This window comes from Myotis yumanensis, unplaced genomic scaffold (genome assembly GCF_028538775.1).
Source record: "Myotis yumanensis isolate MYYU_CA2020_CCGP unplaced genomic scaffold, mMyoYum1.0.hap1 SCAF_3, whole genome shotgun sequence".
Lineage (NCBI taxonomy): Eukaryota > Metazoa > Chordata > Mammalia > Chiroptera > Vespertilionidae > Myotis > Myotis yumanensis.
The window spans coordinates 12599921-12619530 of record NW_027223754.1 but is presented as its reverse complement, the minus strand read 5'-3'; the positions used below and the strand labels follow the sequence as shown (position 1 = coordinate 12619530).

General features: G+C 46.0%; 1 protein-coding gene across 1 annotated transcript in view; it reads left to right on the top strand.

Annotated features, from left to right (window-relative positions):
• Window positions 1–13141: 13141 nt before the first annotated feature.
• Window positions 13142–19610, top strand: part of ZDHHC2 (zinc finger DHHC-type palmitoyltransferase 2) — a 55455-nt gene continuing 48986 nt past the window's right edge. The window contains exon 1 of the mRNA XM_070408294.1: window positions 13142–13328. Within this exon, the coding sequence (XP_070264395.1) occupies window positions 13202–13328 (127 nt within the window). The 5' untranslated portion in view covers window positions 13142–13201. The remainder of the gene's footprint in view (window positions 13329–19610) is intronic.

The window sequence follows — 19610 nt, the reverse complement described above, 5'->3', positions numbered from 1 at the left end:
CCATGGGCTATGCATATATGCATAAAAGTTCTTTGCTTAATCTCTTCCCACCCACCCACCCAGACATCCCCCCGCCTTACATTTTCCATGCCTCAGCTTTTTCACATGTAAGATGAGATAATGATAACAGCTGAGTCTTAGGGTTGTTATAAGAATTAAATGGGAAATTGCCTGTAAAGCACTGAATTGAGCAAACAATAAATGTTATTTATTATTATCCCTAACATAATATCCCTATCTAGAATCAGTTTATTTGCAATCATGTTCATCAACTTGACCTTAAAGATTAAGACAAAGTTAAATTCATGGGCTATTAAAAAATATAAAGTGGTACTTATTATGAAAGTGAAATAAAAATATTTCTTTAAAAAAAATTTTGGTAAATATTGCCAAATACTTTAACCCTATCCTGTACATACTTCCCATTTTAATTGTTGCCACCAACTTCGTCTACTGAATTCTCAGGCACCTACTTTATTGAATATTTTATCCTGTGCATGTGAAATGTACATATAGTTTATGGACCTAGAACTATTTCTGTCTACTAGTTTTCCTTGTCCTTAAAAACAGAAAAGAGGAATGCCCACAGCAAAAAATAAAAATAAAAAATTCTGCCTTTCTGTCAGCTCCTGCTGATATTTCAAGGACTCCAAATTATATATTCACATAATTTGCATTTTCTCACTCTTAGTTTTAAAAAACACACATTAAGTCAAAAACTAAAATACATTCATTTTATAGAGGAAACTGCTCTATTGCTCAAAGCTAATTTAAAATAAAATCCAGTCATCCTGAAAAATACATATATATATCTTAATTTAGCTTCAGATCCCTAGTCACTCATATTCCCACACAACACCTTTTTCATTTTTTAAGTGTAATATTTTCCTTTAAGAGGTGGGAATAAAGCTTTAACCTTGTTGAAAAGTATGGCTCAATCCTGTGACTAACATAGTGCCGAGGATCTAGTGAATGAACAGGAATGAATGAATGAATGAATGAATGAATCATGTATGGCATGTCAAGCCTGAAGAGCAGGCACAGTCTTTGCCTGACTTTTACTTTATCCTAAACACATTTCCTTAAGTAGGTCTCTGCCGTCTAATATGAAAACTAATGCATGCAATTAATCCCATACTCGAGAGATTTCTAGTAAAATAGCATGCCTCAACAGCTAAAATACTTCAGCCTCTAGGAGATGAATTTGCCTTCTGTGATAGTAAGTGCTGATTAATTAACATATATTCATATATATTATGCATGTAAAATACTTAGTACTATATACATAGTATATACCTATATTGTATATGTGTAGCTTTTCTGTATATGCTGGGCATTAGGCTAAACATTTTAAAGATGCTCCTCAAGTTATGATGTGATCACAAACCAATAAATCCATTGTGAATTGAAAATACTGTAAGTTGAAATGCTTTTAGTACACCTAACCTACCAAATATCATGGCTTAGCCTAGCCTACCTTAAGTGTGCTCAGAACACAATCTATAATAATAAAAGCGTAAAATGCTAATTAGACCGGTTGTCCTTCTGGACGACTTTCCGGATGAAGCCATGGTGGCAGGGGCCAAGGCAGAGGATTTCGTGCATCAGGCCTCTAGTATTTGATAAAATGGTGGCAATACAGTGCACAGTAGAGTATCAGTTTTGTTTTGTTTTTAAACATATTTTATTGATTTTTTACAGAGAGGAAGGGAGAGGGACAGAGAGTCAGAAACATCGATGAGAGAGAAACATCCATCAGCTGCCTCCTGCACACCTCCCACTGGGGATGTGCCCGCAACCAAGGTACATGCCCTTGACCGGAATCGAACCTGGGACCTTTCAGTCCCCAGGCCGACGCTCTATCCGGTTAGGGCAGAGTACCAGTTTTTAACCCAGGTGATCTCGTGGCTGACTTGGAGCTGGGCTCACTGCCGCTGCCCCAGCATCACAAGAGTATATCCTACTGCATACTGATAGCCCAGGAAAAGATGAATATTCAAAATCTGAAATACAGTTTCTATTGAATGCGTATCACTTCCACACCATTGAAAAGTGGAAAAAGTTGTTAAGTTGAACCATCGTAAGTCAGGGACTGACTGTGTATACACGATCTCATTAATATCCTCAACAGTCCTACGAGATAGTAGATAATACTGTATGTCCCAGCTTATGTCTGAAACGTAAAGAAGTTTTATAATACTCTGAAGTCAAACAGCTGTTAAATATAAAACTGAGATTCAGATCTAGGCTGCCTAAGTGTTGATCCAGTGTCTTTCTTACCTGCCACGATAAATCGATTACTGTGACGCAAGAACACTAGGAAGCTGACGGAGGTGACCCTAACTCCTGGAAGAGGTGTGAACAAAAGGCTCTGGTTTGGCGGGAAATGTAGGCTTCTGAGTTAGTGTTTCCGAGCAGATTCCCAAGGGGTTGTGGCCAACTAGGCATGAGGGAAAGATGGAATATTAGCACAGAAAACTGGGTGGAAGGAAGGCTGAGATATTGGTCTATGTCCACAGTCGTGTAATGTATCATCCAAACCAGGACCTTTTGAAAGTGAAAGGGGACTCTACTCATAATTACATGAGGATAACACCACAACTGGGACTGTCCAGGGTAAACTAGGACACACCGTCACCTTTCCCAGGTTCCCCTCTTGCTAACGTTTTCTCTTTTATTCCTTCTGGTTTTTCCTCTCTTACTTTCTCTCTTCTCTGCCTATGTGTTCTCCCTGTCTCTCTCACTGGCTCTTTCCTTGTACCTTAAGTGGCAACGATTTGCCATGGTTGCCTAGAACTGGGTGCTCCCTGCGTGCATCATATTTAAACTTATTTATAAAAATGCTACAATTTTCTTTGCTGTTGTATTGGTTATCTATTGCATAACAAATTATCCCAAAATCCAGTGGCCTAAGAAAACATTATCTCACATAATTTCGGAGAGTTGGGAATTCAAGAGCAGCTTAGCTAAGTGATCCACCATCTCTTCTGCTTTCTTCTATTCCTTATAAGTCAGTCACTAAGCCCAGTCCACATTCAAGGAGAGGAGACCTCGCCGCCACTTCTTGAAAAGAGGTGTAGCAAAGAATTGTGGACTTTTTGAAATATGTCCTTCTAAATAATTTTTCAAACTTTTGACTCTTTGATTTAATTTTATCTCCGAGACTTGATCCAAACAAAACAATAAAATGTGAGGTAATGCTATGAGCTAAGCTCCTTGTGTCACTATATCAGTGAAAATATTAGAAAACACACCTAAATATCTAGCAATAGAGAAATGGTTTAATGAATTATAGTACTTATACAAAAGAGAACATTGTGCAATATTTAAAATTATCCTGAAGTCAGTATAGTAACATGAAAAATATTTGTAATGAAATATTTATGAGAGAACACAAAATTTATATTGAAAAGATGTGTGCAAAACAGAGTCTAGATGGGAACATATTTATATATATAAAAGCCCAGCGACCAAACGGCAGAACGACCAGTCGCTATGATGTGCACTGCAGAAACCAACCAGCCCGATCTGGACCCTGATCGGTCCCCCCAACCACCCACGGTCCCTCCCCCCAGCCAACCCCTCCCCCCAATCAGCATCCCCCACCCTGATTGGGGTGGTGACCAGCAGCCAATCTCCTGCGTCCCCTCCCCCACCCCCCGCCGGCCCTGCCCCCGATCGGCCTCCATCGGGGCAGGCCGGCCAGATCCCACCCATGCATGAATTCGTGCACCGGGCCCCTAGTACTATAATAACAATGGTTGTGCTGATTGGTAAAATCATACAAGATTTTTGTCATTCTCTGTTTCCCAAATGTCTGTTATGTGTTGTCCTGTAATGTATAATTCTGTTATGATTTTTTATCTTACAGGAGATAGTTAAAGAGCCTGACTGGCATGGCTCAGTGGTATGAACCAGTAGGTCTCAGTTCGATTCCAGGTCAGGGCATGTGCCTGGGTTCGGGCACCATTAATGCCAGGGTTCTCTGTTCCAGCATCTAGAAGGGTTCAGCAATCTGGAGAAAGGCTGTGTGTAACTTAAGCAAGAGTCCAGAGACGAAATATAATTTTGAAAGGCATTGGGGGTCAGAGAAGCCTAGCTAAAGAAACTAAGTTCTCCTCATCTCAGGACCCCATGCTTTTTATTAACACAAATTGTCCTGAGGTGAGGCAGAGATATACACTTCAAAGGGTCAGTTTTCATATACAGAGTCCATTGTCAGAATGGGGAGAATTAGCCTACAGCTGTTCAGGTGTTTGGCCAGTAGGAGGCAATAACCTGTAGATTAAGATGCCCTGAGCTGTCTGGCAGCAAACAATCAATTTAATGCATCCTTTTCAGGTTTGGGGAAATGCCCTTGCCACTCCAGATGATTCAGCCCTGCTGTCATGCTGGAATTGACTTCGGGCAAGTGTGGGTTGTGCAGGAGGCAGCCAATCAATGATTCTCTTTCATCACTGATGTTTCTATCTTTCTCTCCCTTCCTCTATGAAATCAATAAAAATATATTTTTTAAAAAAGAGATAAAGGCTGAAGCCGGTTTGGCTCAGTGGATGGAGCGTCGGCCTGCGGACTGAAGGGTCCCGGGTTCGATTCCGGTCAGGGGCATGTACCTGGGTTGCGGGCACATCCCCAGTGGGGGATGTGCAGGAGGCAGCTGATCGATGTTTCTCTCCCATCGATGTTTCTAACTCTCTGTCTCTCTCCCTTCCTCTCTGTAAAAAAAATCAATAAAATATATTTTTTAAAAAAAAGAGAGATAAAGATAATACTGACTTTCAAAATAAGGATTTAGTAAGCATTTATGTATTTTTTTCTTATGTAGCAAAAAAATAAACTGTATTCAGATTTACAGATAGGCTTGTTAGGAGATAAATTAGTGATGGAATTGGTAGGGAAGAGATGACACATGCAAAAGTGGTAACTGAGAAGAATTTATTTAAAGGAAACCAGCAGGGTGTGGTTGAGCACCCCTAGGGAGTCAGGTACCCACCCAGCCCCAGGTCTAAGAGGCAAAGGGAGAGAGTAGCTGTAGCTCACAGAAGCTGTGGTCAGTGGTCAGGCTGGGGAGCTGAAAGAAACGCGCCCGAGTTATTCTCTGGCACCCTGCCCGACCCCATTCTTTGAACCAACCGGAATCCAGAGTGCAAGGGAGTCCTTTGCTATAGATCTTAAAAAGTGAGCCCTTCCCTAACTGGTTTGGCTCAGTGGATAGAGCATCAGCCTGCGGTTAAAGGGTCCCAGGTTAGATTCCAGTCAAAGGCATGTACCTTGGTTGCAGGCACATCCCCAGGAGGGGGTGTGCAGGAAGCAGCTGATCGATGTTTCTCTCTCATCAATGTTTCTAACTCTCTATCCCTCTCCCTTCCTGTCTGTAAAAACTCAATAAAATATATATATTTTTTTAAAAAAGTGAGCCCTAAATAACACAGAGAAGGGTAGAGAAAGGATCTGGAAGGGCAAATGGAGGTCTCCAGCAGGGGGAATCATTTAAAATGCCAGGGAACGCTCTGCTTTGGTGAGAAGAGTCCAAAGATCGTGCATGCAATTCAGACCTTACGCTCTAACTCAGCATCAGCAATGTTTGAAGAACATACATTTCAACTTCAAATTGTTCATGTAAACGTGTCCAGGTATCACACCAGCTATGGACATTGTCATCTTAAGAAACAAACAGACAGGCTGCATTTCAGATCGTGGCAATTCAAACTGATACTTGCATCTGGATGTACATATCTGACACCTTGTTTTATGCAAGGAAAAACAGCGTGCAAACCATCTGGGCATTTTTGATGACACATCAATGAGCCTCATATAGTTACCCCCATTCGAGTAAAAGTGGACCTTTCCCCGCAGCTGTGTGGTGAACTTCACTAAGGCAGGCTCCTTGTTTTTTGTGTGTGTGCTTTTTTCTCACCGTGTAACTAACCATCACCTATCGTAATACCTCAAACACAGGAAGTCATCAAAATTTGTTAAATGGATGAATGCATGGATTTATTAAAAGACTTTCATATGTTGCTTTCCCCGTTTATTTGTTGAGGAAATGAGAAATATCCCAAGAAATGCCAGAGGCTTTGAGTAACTTGCTGCAGATCAGAGAACTAATAAGTGAAAGAACTAGAATTCACACCCAGGTTTTTTCAGTTGCAACCCTCAGAGGAAACCAAGCTGGTAATTCAGTTATATTTCTCAACTTCTGTCCTGAAACATGGCGGTGGTCTCGCAATGCAAACGTGAGAAAACTTCACCTTCTCTTCAGTGTCTCTGGAAATAAATGCAACGTTCTTCCAAATGAGAATGTTTTATTATACAGTTTGACGTAAATGTACTCTTTTTTCTGCATGAGTGAGCATTATGGGAAAATAATCCTACATCCCACTGTTTAAGATGGAGGCCTCTGTACCATGCCTTAGTCCAGCGGTTCTCAACCTGTGGGTCGCGACCCCTTTGGCGGTCAAACGACCCTTTCACAGGGGTTGCCTAAGACCATCCTGCATATCAGATATTTACATTACAATTCATAACAGTAGCAACATTACAGTTATGAAGTAGCAACGAAAATAATTTTATGGTTGAGGGTCACGACAACATGAGGAACTGTATTTAAAGGGCCAGAAGGTTGAGAACCCCTGCCTTAGTCTAACAGTGGTTGTCTCAAAGGTGGTGTTGCTTCTAATCATATGGATTCTGAACCCGCCACGACTCTATTGAGTGTTTGCAAAACAAAACTCCTGTTGTTCCATAGTCCAGATGTAAAGGTTCTCGATATTCCCGCCAGCCCCCATTCCTCACAGCACGCTCATTGTCAGGGACCGGAATATGAGCAAGTGGAGAAAGGTGTTATCGAGCAGCAGCAGCAAATCAAAAAGAGACTCACAATCTGAAGTGTGCACATATCACTTGAAAACAATTATAGACTCGGACTCCGAGGAATACGATATAATTTAAACTGGATTAATTCTAAAACAGTCTGCCTAGGACGCCAGTGCTGGCCTTGATGACCAAAATGTTTTCTACTGCAAATCCAAAGCCAGCGTGCCTTTTTTGTTAAATGTCAGCATTAAATATTTATTTTTCATCTCGCCTGCTCTTTGTAAAGACCTGGGAAAACCCTGGGTAGGCTTTTTCCCGTTTACAATCTAAACTGCAATGTGACCTTGAGCTTTAAGTTACATTTGAAGTCTCTGACAACGCCTGGAAATACTTACCAATATTAAGCATTAAATGTGTGTGTGTTTTTCCCCCCAGAAGAGTGTGTTTTGAACCAGAGCCAATGTGGATGTACAGAGACCACTGGGCAAGATACATTAATTCCACCCGCCCCCCAACCCCCAACACACACACACACACACACACACACACACACACACGTGATACAGAAAATCCTGCATGACCAGTCTAGCCTGCAGCTTGAGAGAGCAGAGCTGGATATAACCAATTATGGTTTGGGTGCCCCAGTGATTATCTGATCAAACAACAGAACAGGAAGGGTTCTGTGGCCACTGGATGAAGGCAGACGATTCCGTGTTTCAAGGCTAGAGTTTTCCAGGAATAAGGCTATACCTTCAAGTACTGTTGGCTGAACAGCCAAATCTAAGAGTTGGCTTTATGTATAGAAATTTGGATACAGTAGGCGCTAAGTTTATCCCTGCATATCCTTTGAAGTTAATCATTTGTACACAAACATCAGGCTAAAGAATCTGTAATGTTACCTCTTATCCCTCCATTTTCACCAACTGGCTCCTTCCTCTTTAGACTCATGTCTTCAAAGGAAGAGAACTCCGAACACTATAAATCCAAACGCACCTTCAACTCCCTAGGACCTCTCACTTTTTGTCTCTGCAAAACAGTAGACATATAATTAGAGAGGGGACTTTTTTTGTTTCTGCCATTTGTAAATATAAAGCCTGCTCACGAATGTTCAGACAAGATAAAATGTCCAGCCAGTTCTATCCCGTAGAACGTTCTGTGATGATGGAAATGTTTTAGATCCTCACTGTCCGACACGGTTGCCACTAGCCACACGTAGCTGTGAGCACTTGAAATGTAGCTACTGCTATTAAGGAAGTTATTTTATTTTATTTTATATCCTTTTCATTCATGTTAATTAAATGTGATAGCCTCTTGTGGCTAGCAGCTACTTATTGCATAGCACAGGTCTAGACAACATGGCTCCTCTGTCGCCAATTCCCGCATCCTGTTTCTCCTAGGGCCTGGCTCCAGGAGCTGACACTGAATCTTTAAGAAAGGGATACAGCCCAGCTGGTGTGGCTCAGTGGTTGAGCATCAACCCGTGAACCAAGAGGTCCCTGGTTCGATTCCCGGCCAGGGCACATGCTCAGGTGATGGGCTCGATCCTCAGTAGGAGGCATGCAGGAGGCAGCCAATCGATGTCTTGCTCTCTCATCGATGTTTCTGTCTCTCTATCCCTCTCCCTTCCTCTCTCTCCGAAAATCAATAAAAACATATTGTTTATAAAAAATGGGATACCTAGTGAAATTAAAACTATGTTCCAGTCCATGTGCTTGTCTGCAAACATAACCAATCTAGTTGACTTACACAACCAGACAAAAATGTTTTTCCAGGTATATAAACCCCCAAAAATCCAACAGGGAGCCTGGAGAGTCAAGCCTGAGCTGACAGGGATAAACCTGATGCACGGCCAAGACCTTGCATCAAGAACAGTCTGCCTAGGACGCCAGTGCTGGCCTTGACAACACTGGACACTCGCCACCACGCTGCAGGATTCTACTGCCCTTGGCCACTCTCCGATGGCCACTGACCTCTCAGTTCCACAACGGCCACCTCCAATAATCGGACCGAACTCGTGCCATTGTGTCACCCCTTAAAGACCCTGCCAGTGGCGGGAAGAAAATATCTGCCCCCCCGCTTTAGGGTTCTATAGACACTGCCTTCTCCCCATTTGAGCACAGAGGAAGGACTCAGTGTAGCATTCACTTAAGTGCAAAGTTCCAATTTTATCTCCAAAGGGATTAGCTGTAGTGCAAACTGTAAAGAAGTGGAAGCAGAGTCAGAGTGATTTTCCATACAGAAAAAAAAGTTCTCTTAATTCTTTTCAATTTTCTGAATATGGTTTTTAGTAATTAATCATTAGCTCCTGAATTATAACATAGAATTGTACAATTATAATGTAATTATAATTAGGTATAATTACATATCATTTGTCACGAAGTTATAATTCATAATTTATAATTGGCTTGGTTAAGCTAATGGTTGATGCTATTGAAGTCTCTGAAAACACCGCAGGAGAGCTGGGCTGCTTGGTGTGCGCCTGCCATCTAGTGGCGACAAGCGTTAATACTGTCACAGAGAGACTCCACAGTGCTTGAAAAGCAAGGTTTGTCAGAGCTAGTTTTTCCCATTTTAGCAATTTTTCCAATGTTTTGAGCCAATTAACCATACATTCCTTAGAGTTTTGAAATGATCTTGCATTGTATTCCATTCCATCCTCGGCTAATTGCAAACTATAAATCTCTGAGAGGCACAGCGTATCATAGCACTGCGCCATCCCCACATTCCCTAACCCACTTCCCTTTCTAAGACTGCTTTTATTTTACATGTGCCCGAACATGTGGTTTGGGCATATTATTATTCTCCCACAGAGACTATGTTGGCCAGAATTATAAAAGTGCAATTATCTCTGGAATCATTGATGCGGACTGCTGACTTCCAACGGGATAAGCCCCATCCCCCCCCCCAAAAAAGAGTGATAGGTTTCGTTTAAGAAAACGATGAAAGGGGATCTATCCATATTCTCACCTACCACTCCAGTACAAATGGGAGAGCTATAAGCAAAAGAGCAGGCCCAGACCTCAGCTTCATTCCTACCAGGCCTGGTGAAATTCAGAAGGCAGCATTTGCCACACACCATACCCTGAGAGTAAAATCAATTTATCACTTATCTGAGAGAAATAAAAGTGACCTTATACTTCAAAGATGCAATGCATCCCTCTAAGAATACTTTCAAAAGGAAGTGTAACTATCAAACAAGGGACCTGGTAATGTTTCTGGGAGGTTGGTATAGGCGGCATGAATGGAAGTCTATACTCCCTAAAGAGGGTGGATCCGTGGGCCTGGCTGACATGCTATTCTTGATTCAGACTATGAAAGGGAGTAAGTGGAAAATTTAACCTGGATCTGGGAGCAGGAGGGAAATTTGGAGTATTAACTGTGACAGCAAAATAGGTTTGAGGTTTGGGGACAGAAGTGTGTGGGGGGCTGGTTCAAAGTCCACCGTGGCTAGAGGGAGAACAAAATCAAGTTTCCTTCTTGGGAGCAGGGAATGACAATAAGGGTCTTTTCGTTTTCAGAGGTTAATGACTTTCACAAATTCCTGAGTGAGTGGAGCATCCAGGCAGAGGCCTAAGGATGGAATTTCGGTCCTTAGGGACTGGGTGGGCCAGGTGAGGGGCCGTCTCCTCTTCTCCGATACTCCCCTCCCCCTCCCCCTGCCTGGCCATCCCCTTCCTCTTCTTAGTGTTGCCCTCTCTCTCCTTTGTGTTGGCTGACTCTCTTTTTCAAAAATGGCTGTAGCAGTTTTATCAAAATGATTACATGAAAGTCACAATTTGTTGTAACTATTGAATATCTAAAATTAGTGAGTTAACCTTCTGTACTTCTCTCTAAAGAGGAGGTCTCTAGTGACATTTCTTCTTAATTGACCATGACCCCCAATTCCTAAAAACTAAAGTCATTATTCCACTCTCACCAAAGCCCGCTATTTAGAGATGACATGTGCACCCATGCGCATGCCTAATGAGGGATTGTGCAGAGATGAATCCTGTCCTCATGTGGCTTTTGAGACAATTCTGCCTGAGCTCAACCTTTTTTAAAGGATAAAAGTGGTACCTTTGGAGAACTCAGTAATGGAAGTACTCTCTTAAAATGGTGAAAGATAGGTTGCAATTATTCCACAAATATTTAGAACTAGAGGCCTGGTGCATGAGATTTGTGCACTGGGGGTGGGGGAGGGGGGGCTCCCTCAGCCTGGTGCCCTCTCACAGTTCGGGAGCCCTCAGGGGATGTCTGACATCCTTAGCGCTGCTATGGAGGCGGGAGAGGCTCCCACCACCACTGCTGCGCTGGTCCAGCCATGTGCCTGGCTTCTGGCTGAGCGGCGCTCCTCCTGTGGGAGCACACTGACCACCAGGGGGCAGCTCCTGCGTTGAGCGTCTGCCCCCTGGTGGTCAGTGCGCGTCATAGTGACTGGTTGTTCTGCTGATCGGTCGATTTGCATATTAGCTTTTTATTATATAGGATAAGTATGAACAATGAAGTCACATTTTTTATAACGAATAAAAATGTAGCCTCCTCCAAAGATGTTACACTGGCATATTCTTCCAAAAAAATAAAAGATGTGAAAGCTGTGTAGAATGTTACTGCATTTCTGACCTCAAGACCCTGGCAGCACAGGAAACTGTAGCCTCCACCATAGAAAGAGGCACAGTTTGCCCTGCCTCCCCCTCTGGGAATCGGATCCCTTCCTTTTCATTCCGGACGGGTCTGGAGCCGACCTTCAATCATGGATTTGCTCATCTCTCTGAGGGCGTTCCAGGCCTGCGAGGGACTTTTATTTCTTGTTTTCAGTATTTCCTGACTGGGAACATAAGGTTAACATCCATGGGAGAAGTTAAGATTTTCGGGGACGTTCCGTGTTTATACTCATCTACCCTGCAGGGTATAACCAGTAGAGGGTAAATGGTGCTACAACAAAATAAAGCGATTCCCGGGGACTGACATTCTTTTCATTTCAATTATTTCAAGTCCCACAGAAACGTGACTGACATTTTCTATGCATTTTTGAATAGATGTGCGCAGGGATTTGGGACTTGAGTCTAATATAGTAGCTATTTGAGTCTAATATGGGAGAGAAGATTAGCTTGTTGTTTAATCCAGTCACAGAAAGATAACCACAAACTCATAAGAGCTTAGATTTCTTTGGCTAAATTTATGCAAATCAGTGCTTTTTATTACTCCTACTTTATCTTTTCATCCTGCAGATGCAGATGAAGTTCATTCACGATGGCGGCTCTGTGGTGTCAGTACACACACACCCACCGGTGTTCATTTAAATTGTTTATACAGAGCAATTATGTATATAATTCAGATCCACTACATTGGCTGACTTGTTCATAATAAGATGAAGGGAAAAAGGAACTCTCAGAAGCACGTGCATTTTCCCCGTTTCACCCTCATAAGTCCGTGGCTTTGGTCTGACTACTCTGGGGTCCCTCCCAGGACTTCCAACAAGCGCTTCGGAACCAGCTGTGCAGTGGGCGGGGCACCGGAATGGGCCCGGGAGGAGGATGCGGGACCGGGCTCCCCGCGGGGCCCTGGGCGCGGTCACTCTTCCAATCACTCTTCTATTCGATAGGAGTTCAAATCCTCGGGGCGAATCATTAGTTTCTCACGCCGGCGGATTCTCCACCCAAAGTGCCTCTTCCTCAGCCCTCAGCCCCGCTTTGGGGCGCGGAGGTGCGCCCCGCCCCGAGCCCGCCGTCTCCCTGGAGGGAGCCCCGCCCGCGCGGGGAGCCGCGAGTGGGAGACGGTTTCCCCGCCGGAGGGCCTGGCCTCGACGCCCACAGACTTTCCTGGGGCGCACGGACCGGGCGGGCGACTGGCGCCCCACCGGCCCCGGGGGTGCGCTGCCGCCTCCCCTCCCTCCCCGCGGGCGGCTCTGCGCGCGGGGTGGCCGCTGGGCTCCCGGCTGCCCGAGCTGCGGACGCCGCGGGGGCCGCCCCGCCTCCAAGCCGACCCCCCGCGGGGCCTGCCTCCCGGTTCACGGATCTGAGTCCCCGCGGAGGCGCGGGGCCACAGGGGGCGCCCTAAGCGCACGGCCGCCCGGGGCGCAGCGCGGGGGGAGGGGGAGGCGGCGGACGGGGCGGGGCGGGGCGGGGGCAGGGGCGGGGCGCGGGCTCCATCGCCGCCCTCCGCGCCGCCCTCCGCGCCGGCTCGCCCTCCGCTCGCAGCCACCGCTCGGCCGGGCTGAGCAGCCGGGAGTCCGGGGCGCCGGCGCGGGGCTGCGGGATGGGGAGCTAGCGCCACGGCGGCGGCAGTGGCCGCAGCGCAGCCTCCCGCCGCCCCCGGGCCCGCGGCGCCGGGGACGCCGGGCGCGGCCAGTCCGCCGGGGAGCCAGGCCCGCGGGCGGCAGCGCCGGGCAGGTGGATGCGGCGGGAAGATGGCGCCCTCGGGCCCGGGCCGCGTCCGGCGGCGGTGCCGGCGGGTGCTGTACTGGATCCCCGTGGTGTTCATCAGCCTCCTGCTCGGCTGGTCCTACTACGCCTACGCCGTCCAGCTGTGCATCGGTGAGTGCGCCCGGCCGCTCCCCGCAGCCTCGCCCCACGCCCGCCCCGCCCCGCCCCGGGACCCCCGGGAGCCTGTCCGCTGGCCCCGCGGCCACAGCCAGCCCGGGGCCGCCGCCTCCCCCTCGCAGCTCTCGGGGGACCGTTGCACCTACACCCCCACTCGCACGCCGCCCGGAAACCCCTTCGCCTTCCGCTCCCCCTGCGGCCGCGGCCACACCTCCGACCCACCTCGGCGGGCCGGTACCGGGGACCCTGGGCCCCGCCGCCCGCAGCCTCCGCCCAGGTGAGGCTGGGAGGGAGCGCTGGAGGCTGCGGGCTCCACGCCGGGCCGGGACCAGAGCCGCACCTGGCCTGCGCGGGGGATGGTGGCTCGGCCTCGGCCTGGGTGTCCCTTGCTGGTTGCCCGTAATCCACTTTTTTAAATGTTTCAACAGCACTCAGGTTTTGCTGCCTTTGTAGTTTGAGGATTAGCAGTTGGACACTCGAGTTGCCAGGAGGTGGGGGGGAGGGGGAGCTACTAGAAAGTATTTTCTGAGCCAGATGCACAATTGGGATGTTCCAAAAACAGGAGAAAAGAGGTGGACATCCGAGCGTCGTCATCCGGAAAGCCAAGGGGCTGCAGTCCGAGTTGTAGGCTCCTGAGTGGTTGGGTGGGTACTTTCAGTGCTGAAGATCTCAGAGTAAATAAGTTGACTTTGCACAGTTAGGGAATCGTCACGGCCCTCGATGTGGCAAGCGGGCTTCTGCGGTCTGAGGCTTTGTGAAAGCCGATTGGGGTTGTCGCCCGCAGGGACTTGTGAATGCTTCTTGTGTTTGGTGTCACACCTAAGAAAGTGTGGATGTTTTTGCCCTGGGGAGCACTGACGCCCTAGGAGGGGCAGGGGCAAAGGTTAAATAGTGGCCGGTGTAGCTGAACCTTCTCGGCATAAGCATTTTCCCAAAGTGTCAGATTCAAACTTGCCTAAGGAAGCATCTCATCTCAAAATGTTGCCCCTCGTGAGAAATCGGAGGTGTCAGAGTAATACACGAAAAAACAGTGACCGACATAACTTTTAAGAGAATTGGGACCAGCTTCCAATTCCATGTAGCTTTAAAAGGTGACATTGTTCCTCTGTGTGTTGAACTTAGAAATGCTACTTCAGTATCAAAAAGTGAGTCTGTTCTTTACAAAGGGTCAGCTTGTGCGGAAATCAGGAAGACAGCGTGTCTAACAGTGTATTACAGTCATCTAGAATGTGTCGGAAGAAAGTTTTCAGAAACATGTCCGAGGTCTGTATGAACTGTTAGTATTAAAACAGCTTGCCCTATTGAGACATACTGTATATGTTACATAACAGTTGGAAACCTTTGTGGTATTTCATTTCTTCACCCTCTTAAAAGCAGCTGTTTCCATTAATGTAACCGCAAAAGAGGGAAGTACCAGGAGGCGTTGATTATCAAAGCAGGCAGCTTACTCTCCTGTATTAGCATATGAAGCTGAGAGGCTTAGCCTGAGACCTGTCCCCTGTCCATCAGGAGGAAGGACGTGTGTGATGGCTTGGGAGGGCTTTCCTTCCCCTGCAGCTCGCCCTGCCCTTGCCTGAGGCGCGACCTGGAGGTCTTACTGCGTAGGCAGGTGATGGGGCGGAACTCAGTGGAAAATTGCTATTATATCTGGATGATATTTAAAAATATTTATATTGTTACTGATTTCAGAGAGGAAGGGAGAGGGAGAGAGAGAGAAACATCAATGATGAGAGAGAATCACGGATTGGCTACCTCCTGCACGCCCCCTACTGGGGACTGAGCCTGAAACCCAGGCCTGTGCCCTGACCAGGAGTCATACCATCACCTCCTGGTTCATAGGTCCACGCCCATAGGCCAGCCCGGACGGACGATATTTTTTATATACGGGGTGGGCAAAAGTAGGTTTAAGTGGTGAGTATGCGGAACAGCTTTATTCTTGTGTTACTGTTTTCATAACCTGCATGTCTTTTTATATACAAACAGCTGTAAACCTACTCTGAATACTTTGTGTTTAAGATAAATCTAAAGCAACCCTGACACCCACATCACTATTTTAGTAGGCAAACATTTGACCAAGAGGGAGCATGCAGCTTTTTAAGCTGCCTCAGTGACACGGCTGGTTATTGGTACCCGGTGATCGCAAGTGAAGTAAGTCTTGGACCACTTCCCCTCTTCCTGCCTCGCCTGGGACAGTGCCAGTCACGTTGAAAGCCATCAGTAAATGGTTTTGACTGAACCAATAAATGATTCAGAGGCAGAATCTCTGAGGTTGTCAGAAAGTAGTTTTTATATTTCCATTGCTATAGAAACAAATAGTAAGTAATTGTATGAGAGGTCTGGATCCCGGAGTCCGGAAGACAGAACAAGTGGGAAATGAATTTGATTCCAGAGCCGGCGGCAGCGTGGGAGTGGTCCGTTCTAAAGGCTTGGGTAGCGATGGTTGAGAGGGAAGTTGACCTTGGCTGTGCTGTGGGTCTGTAAGCACAGGGAAGATGGCAATCCGTGTGACAGACACGCAGAACCAGCCTCCTCTCCTTTTCACAAACAAAGCAAACGGGAATGCCAGCCTTCCCTGCCGCCCACCCCCATCCCCATCCCAGCTTTAATCACATCTCAATTTACCCGGCCCTTTGTGGATTCTTTTGCTCTTGGAAGTTGCTATTCATCATCAGATCTTCCATATTTCACCTATTAAACATCAGCCAGGGGTGGGACGGGAGAGCGGGTGTGGGGGGAGGGGGTATGTCCGGGGCTGGGAACTGGACTGGGCAACAAACAGAACAGAACAATCAGGGCGATGTGCCTGCTCCTCCTCCTGCATCTGCTCTCAGCTGGGGATGACCCTGAATCTAAATTACTGTGTGCCCTTTGCTGAGGGAACTGCAGTTTAGGAGTAGTGCTTATCCTGGTATCCTTGGAAACGGGAGATAATGATGCTCGTTACAGTTCGTTTCTATATTTAACAACGTGGATGTATGTGGCCCTCCAGGGCACCTTTTCAGTTAGCGGAATGTTTGCATGTTATAAAAATAAGCTCACATCTCTTCTTGGAATGTGTGTATATAAAAACGTATACTGCATGAGGATCAAGTGTTCCGGGTAAGTTTCCTTCGTGTTCTCCCAGAGAACGGCTAAGATAGGACTGGCAATGCTGGTGGTCGTTCTGAACACGTTTGTCTGGTTTGTTGATTGACTAGGCTCCTTTATTCCTCTTGTTTCTTCCCCTCCTTCCTTTCTTCTCCCTCCTCCTACTCCCTCAACCCCAGCTTCTTTTGTCTTAAAGTCCTTTGATCCCTTTAATTATTAGTTAGCTCGTTCTCCATAAAGTAAGATAAATTGAAAGGGTGAAATTTGTAAGCTGGTACTTTAGGCTACAGAATTAGAGGGAGTCAAGGTTGTCTGCAGCCTCAGGCAGGCTTGGGTCAGTGGACATCCTAGACAGGGTTTAAAGGTTTTACACATCCATTATGGGAGACATTGCATTGACTTTGCTTGTTGAAGAAGGTACCGAAAGTTTTCCCTTTTAAAGGCCAACTAACATTGAAACTTGTTTGAACTCTTATTTTTAATCTTTTTATTTTGTTGTACTTTCAAATTTATAGAAAAGTTTCAAGAATAGTACCAGAAACCTCCACACAGGCACCCTTGTTTAACCGTGCGTCATTTTCTCCTGTGCTTGATTTAATCTCGTGTTGTTTTGTACAGTAACACGCTGTACAGGCTTGTAGCCGAGGAGCAGTAGGCTAGACCGTCCAGCCGAGGTGTTTAGTACACTAGACCATCTACTACGAGTAGGTTCCGGTGGGTATGCTTTCTGATGTTTGCACAATGACAGAGTGGCCTAACATTGCATTTCTCAGACGGTATCCGCCTCATTAAGCGGCACAGACTTCTCAGCTCTGCTGTTGTAGCAGAAAAGCAGCCTGAGACAATGCTTGAGCAAATAGGTGTGGGTGTGTTCCAGTAAAGGTTTAATTACACAAATACTTGGCAGGCCAGACTTGGCCCTTGGGCAATAGATTGCTGACCCTGGAGTAGGTTAGAAGTTAGCTCATTAGAATATTGGGCTTTTACTCACAGTTTGCAGTCTTACTAATAAACATCTCTCCCATGTTTGCAGCATCCTGTATTCCGCAGCGATTATGGAGGATGTTTAAGAACTAGTCCACATACTTGGGGATTAGTTTAGGAGATACACAAGCATGTTTTCCTTCTTTTAAACAAACAAATATCCTTAAGGATAAAATATATAAAACCTCATTCTTGGATACTGTTAAGCTATGATCTGCAAGGGCATAGCAAGCTCAAGGATGGAGACCGAAGGGGGCTCTCACTTGCCTTTTTTCATGAAACGAGAGGCCCAATGCACGCAATTCATGCAAGAGTAGGCCTGCCTCCCCGGCTGCCGGCTGCCGGCACCGGATTCCCCCTGGCACCTGGGACCTGGCTTCCCTAGCAGCCCCGGCTTGGGCTTGTTCCTGAAGGACGTCCAGTGTAATTAGCATATTACGCTTTTATTATTATAGACCAATTTGAGCCACGCAGAGAAAGCAGTGTGTTCTTGGTATTGGTAAACTATCCTTTACAAAATTATGCAGAATATTAAGCCTTTTTAAAGAAAAATACAGACAGGTGATCGTGGGAACACAAATTACCATCTACAATTATTAAAATAGTCTTAAATGAGGTGGATGGAGGGCACATCCATAGGAATCGATGTATGTAAAACACTAAGACATTTTTTCTTGTTGACTGTCATGATGCAAAGAGTATTACTTCTGTGACTTTTCTGGATATCAAATATTTTGAAGATGTTAAGTTCTGTGAGTATATCTTGAAGTCTCTAAAGTTCAAATGTATAAAATATATGCTTCATATTCTTTTTTAATTTTATGTTTTTATTAAATTTACCGGGGTGGCATTGGTTAATATCATATAGGTGCTGCCATTTGACTTTAATATAATTGGTCCCTGGAAAGGAAGAGAAGACTGGTTAATGCTATCTCGGTTCCATTTAGTGTCAGAAAAATTTTGTTCTTTGATATATTGGATAATGCAGCATTATTATTTGCTATTAAATCCTATTAGAGATAACATGTCAAACAATTATCGTGCTCAGCATGTAGAGGTGCTTAATACATGTTGGATGAATTAATCTCTTTGATTTTTTTTCCCATCATTTGATTTTAAATGATTATTCAATCCATTTTTAATATGAAAGCAGGCAATTGTATAAGGTTAATAGGTGAGTGAATAGGATCTAGCAGTCAAAACTCAATTTAAACTCAGGTTTGCTATAAAAATGTTTGCTTTCCCATGCTTGCTAAGATTGGCATCGGTGCCACTAAATGGAATACTCGCACGGGTGTTTCTGGTAGTTAAACAGAAGCTGAAGGGATGGCTTCTTAAATCAAGGTAATCAGTGGTCTCCAGGGAAGGTTAGAGAAAGGTTAGCTTCAGAGGGTTGTGGTAGGGTTCGTTCAGAAGCTTTTACTGAACCCTTGTGCCAGGCTCTTTCACCCACAGAGGAGTTTAGAGGGAACTGAATTGAGATCTTTTCCTAATAGCCAAGAAAACAAATTGCCTCTGGGGAGAGAACACACACACACACACATGCAAACACACAGACACACACACACACCAACAAATCAAAAACAAAAACCCTGAAACCTCTGTCTGGCTTGGGCAGGAGGAGAGAGGTGGTACCTTTCACAGTGCCACTCCCATAGCGGAGCAGCAGGAAAGCAGAAAGAGAACCCCCACCCCCCACCCCCAGGGCCTGGGACTTGGCTGCTGGACCAGCGTAAACAAGCAGAAATCAATGAAGCAGGTCGAAGGAGCTGATGGCGAGCCTCCCGCGGTCATGACTTTCTAATTGTGTTCTTAATCTTGCCACGGATAAATCTCCCAGAGTAAGGCTGTGACCCGCAGTTTTTGCCCCTGCTGCCAACGAGGTGGCTGTTCCGGCTCCTCATTTCTTACCTGGTGCTCGGGCAGCTTTTACTCTGCTCCCTGCTCAGGGCCCGGGACTTGGGGGGTGAAACTGAGCTGGGTGCAGAGAACCTCCTGAAACAACTCGGTGGATCCCCGAGAAGACTGGAGACCTAGCTTAGGAAATAGCCCGGCCAGCGTGGCTCAGTGGTTGAGCGTCGACCTATGAACCAGGAGGTCACGGTTTGATACCCGGTCAGGGCACATGCCCGGGTCAGGCTCCATCCCCAGTGTGGGGCGTGCAGCCGATCAATGATTCTCTCTCACCATTGATGTTTCTATGTC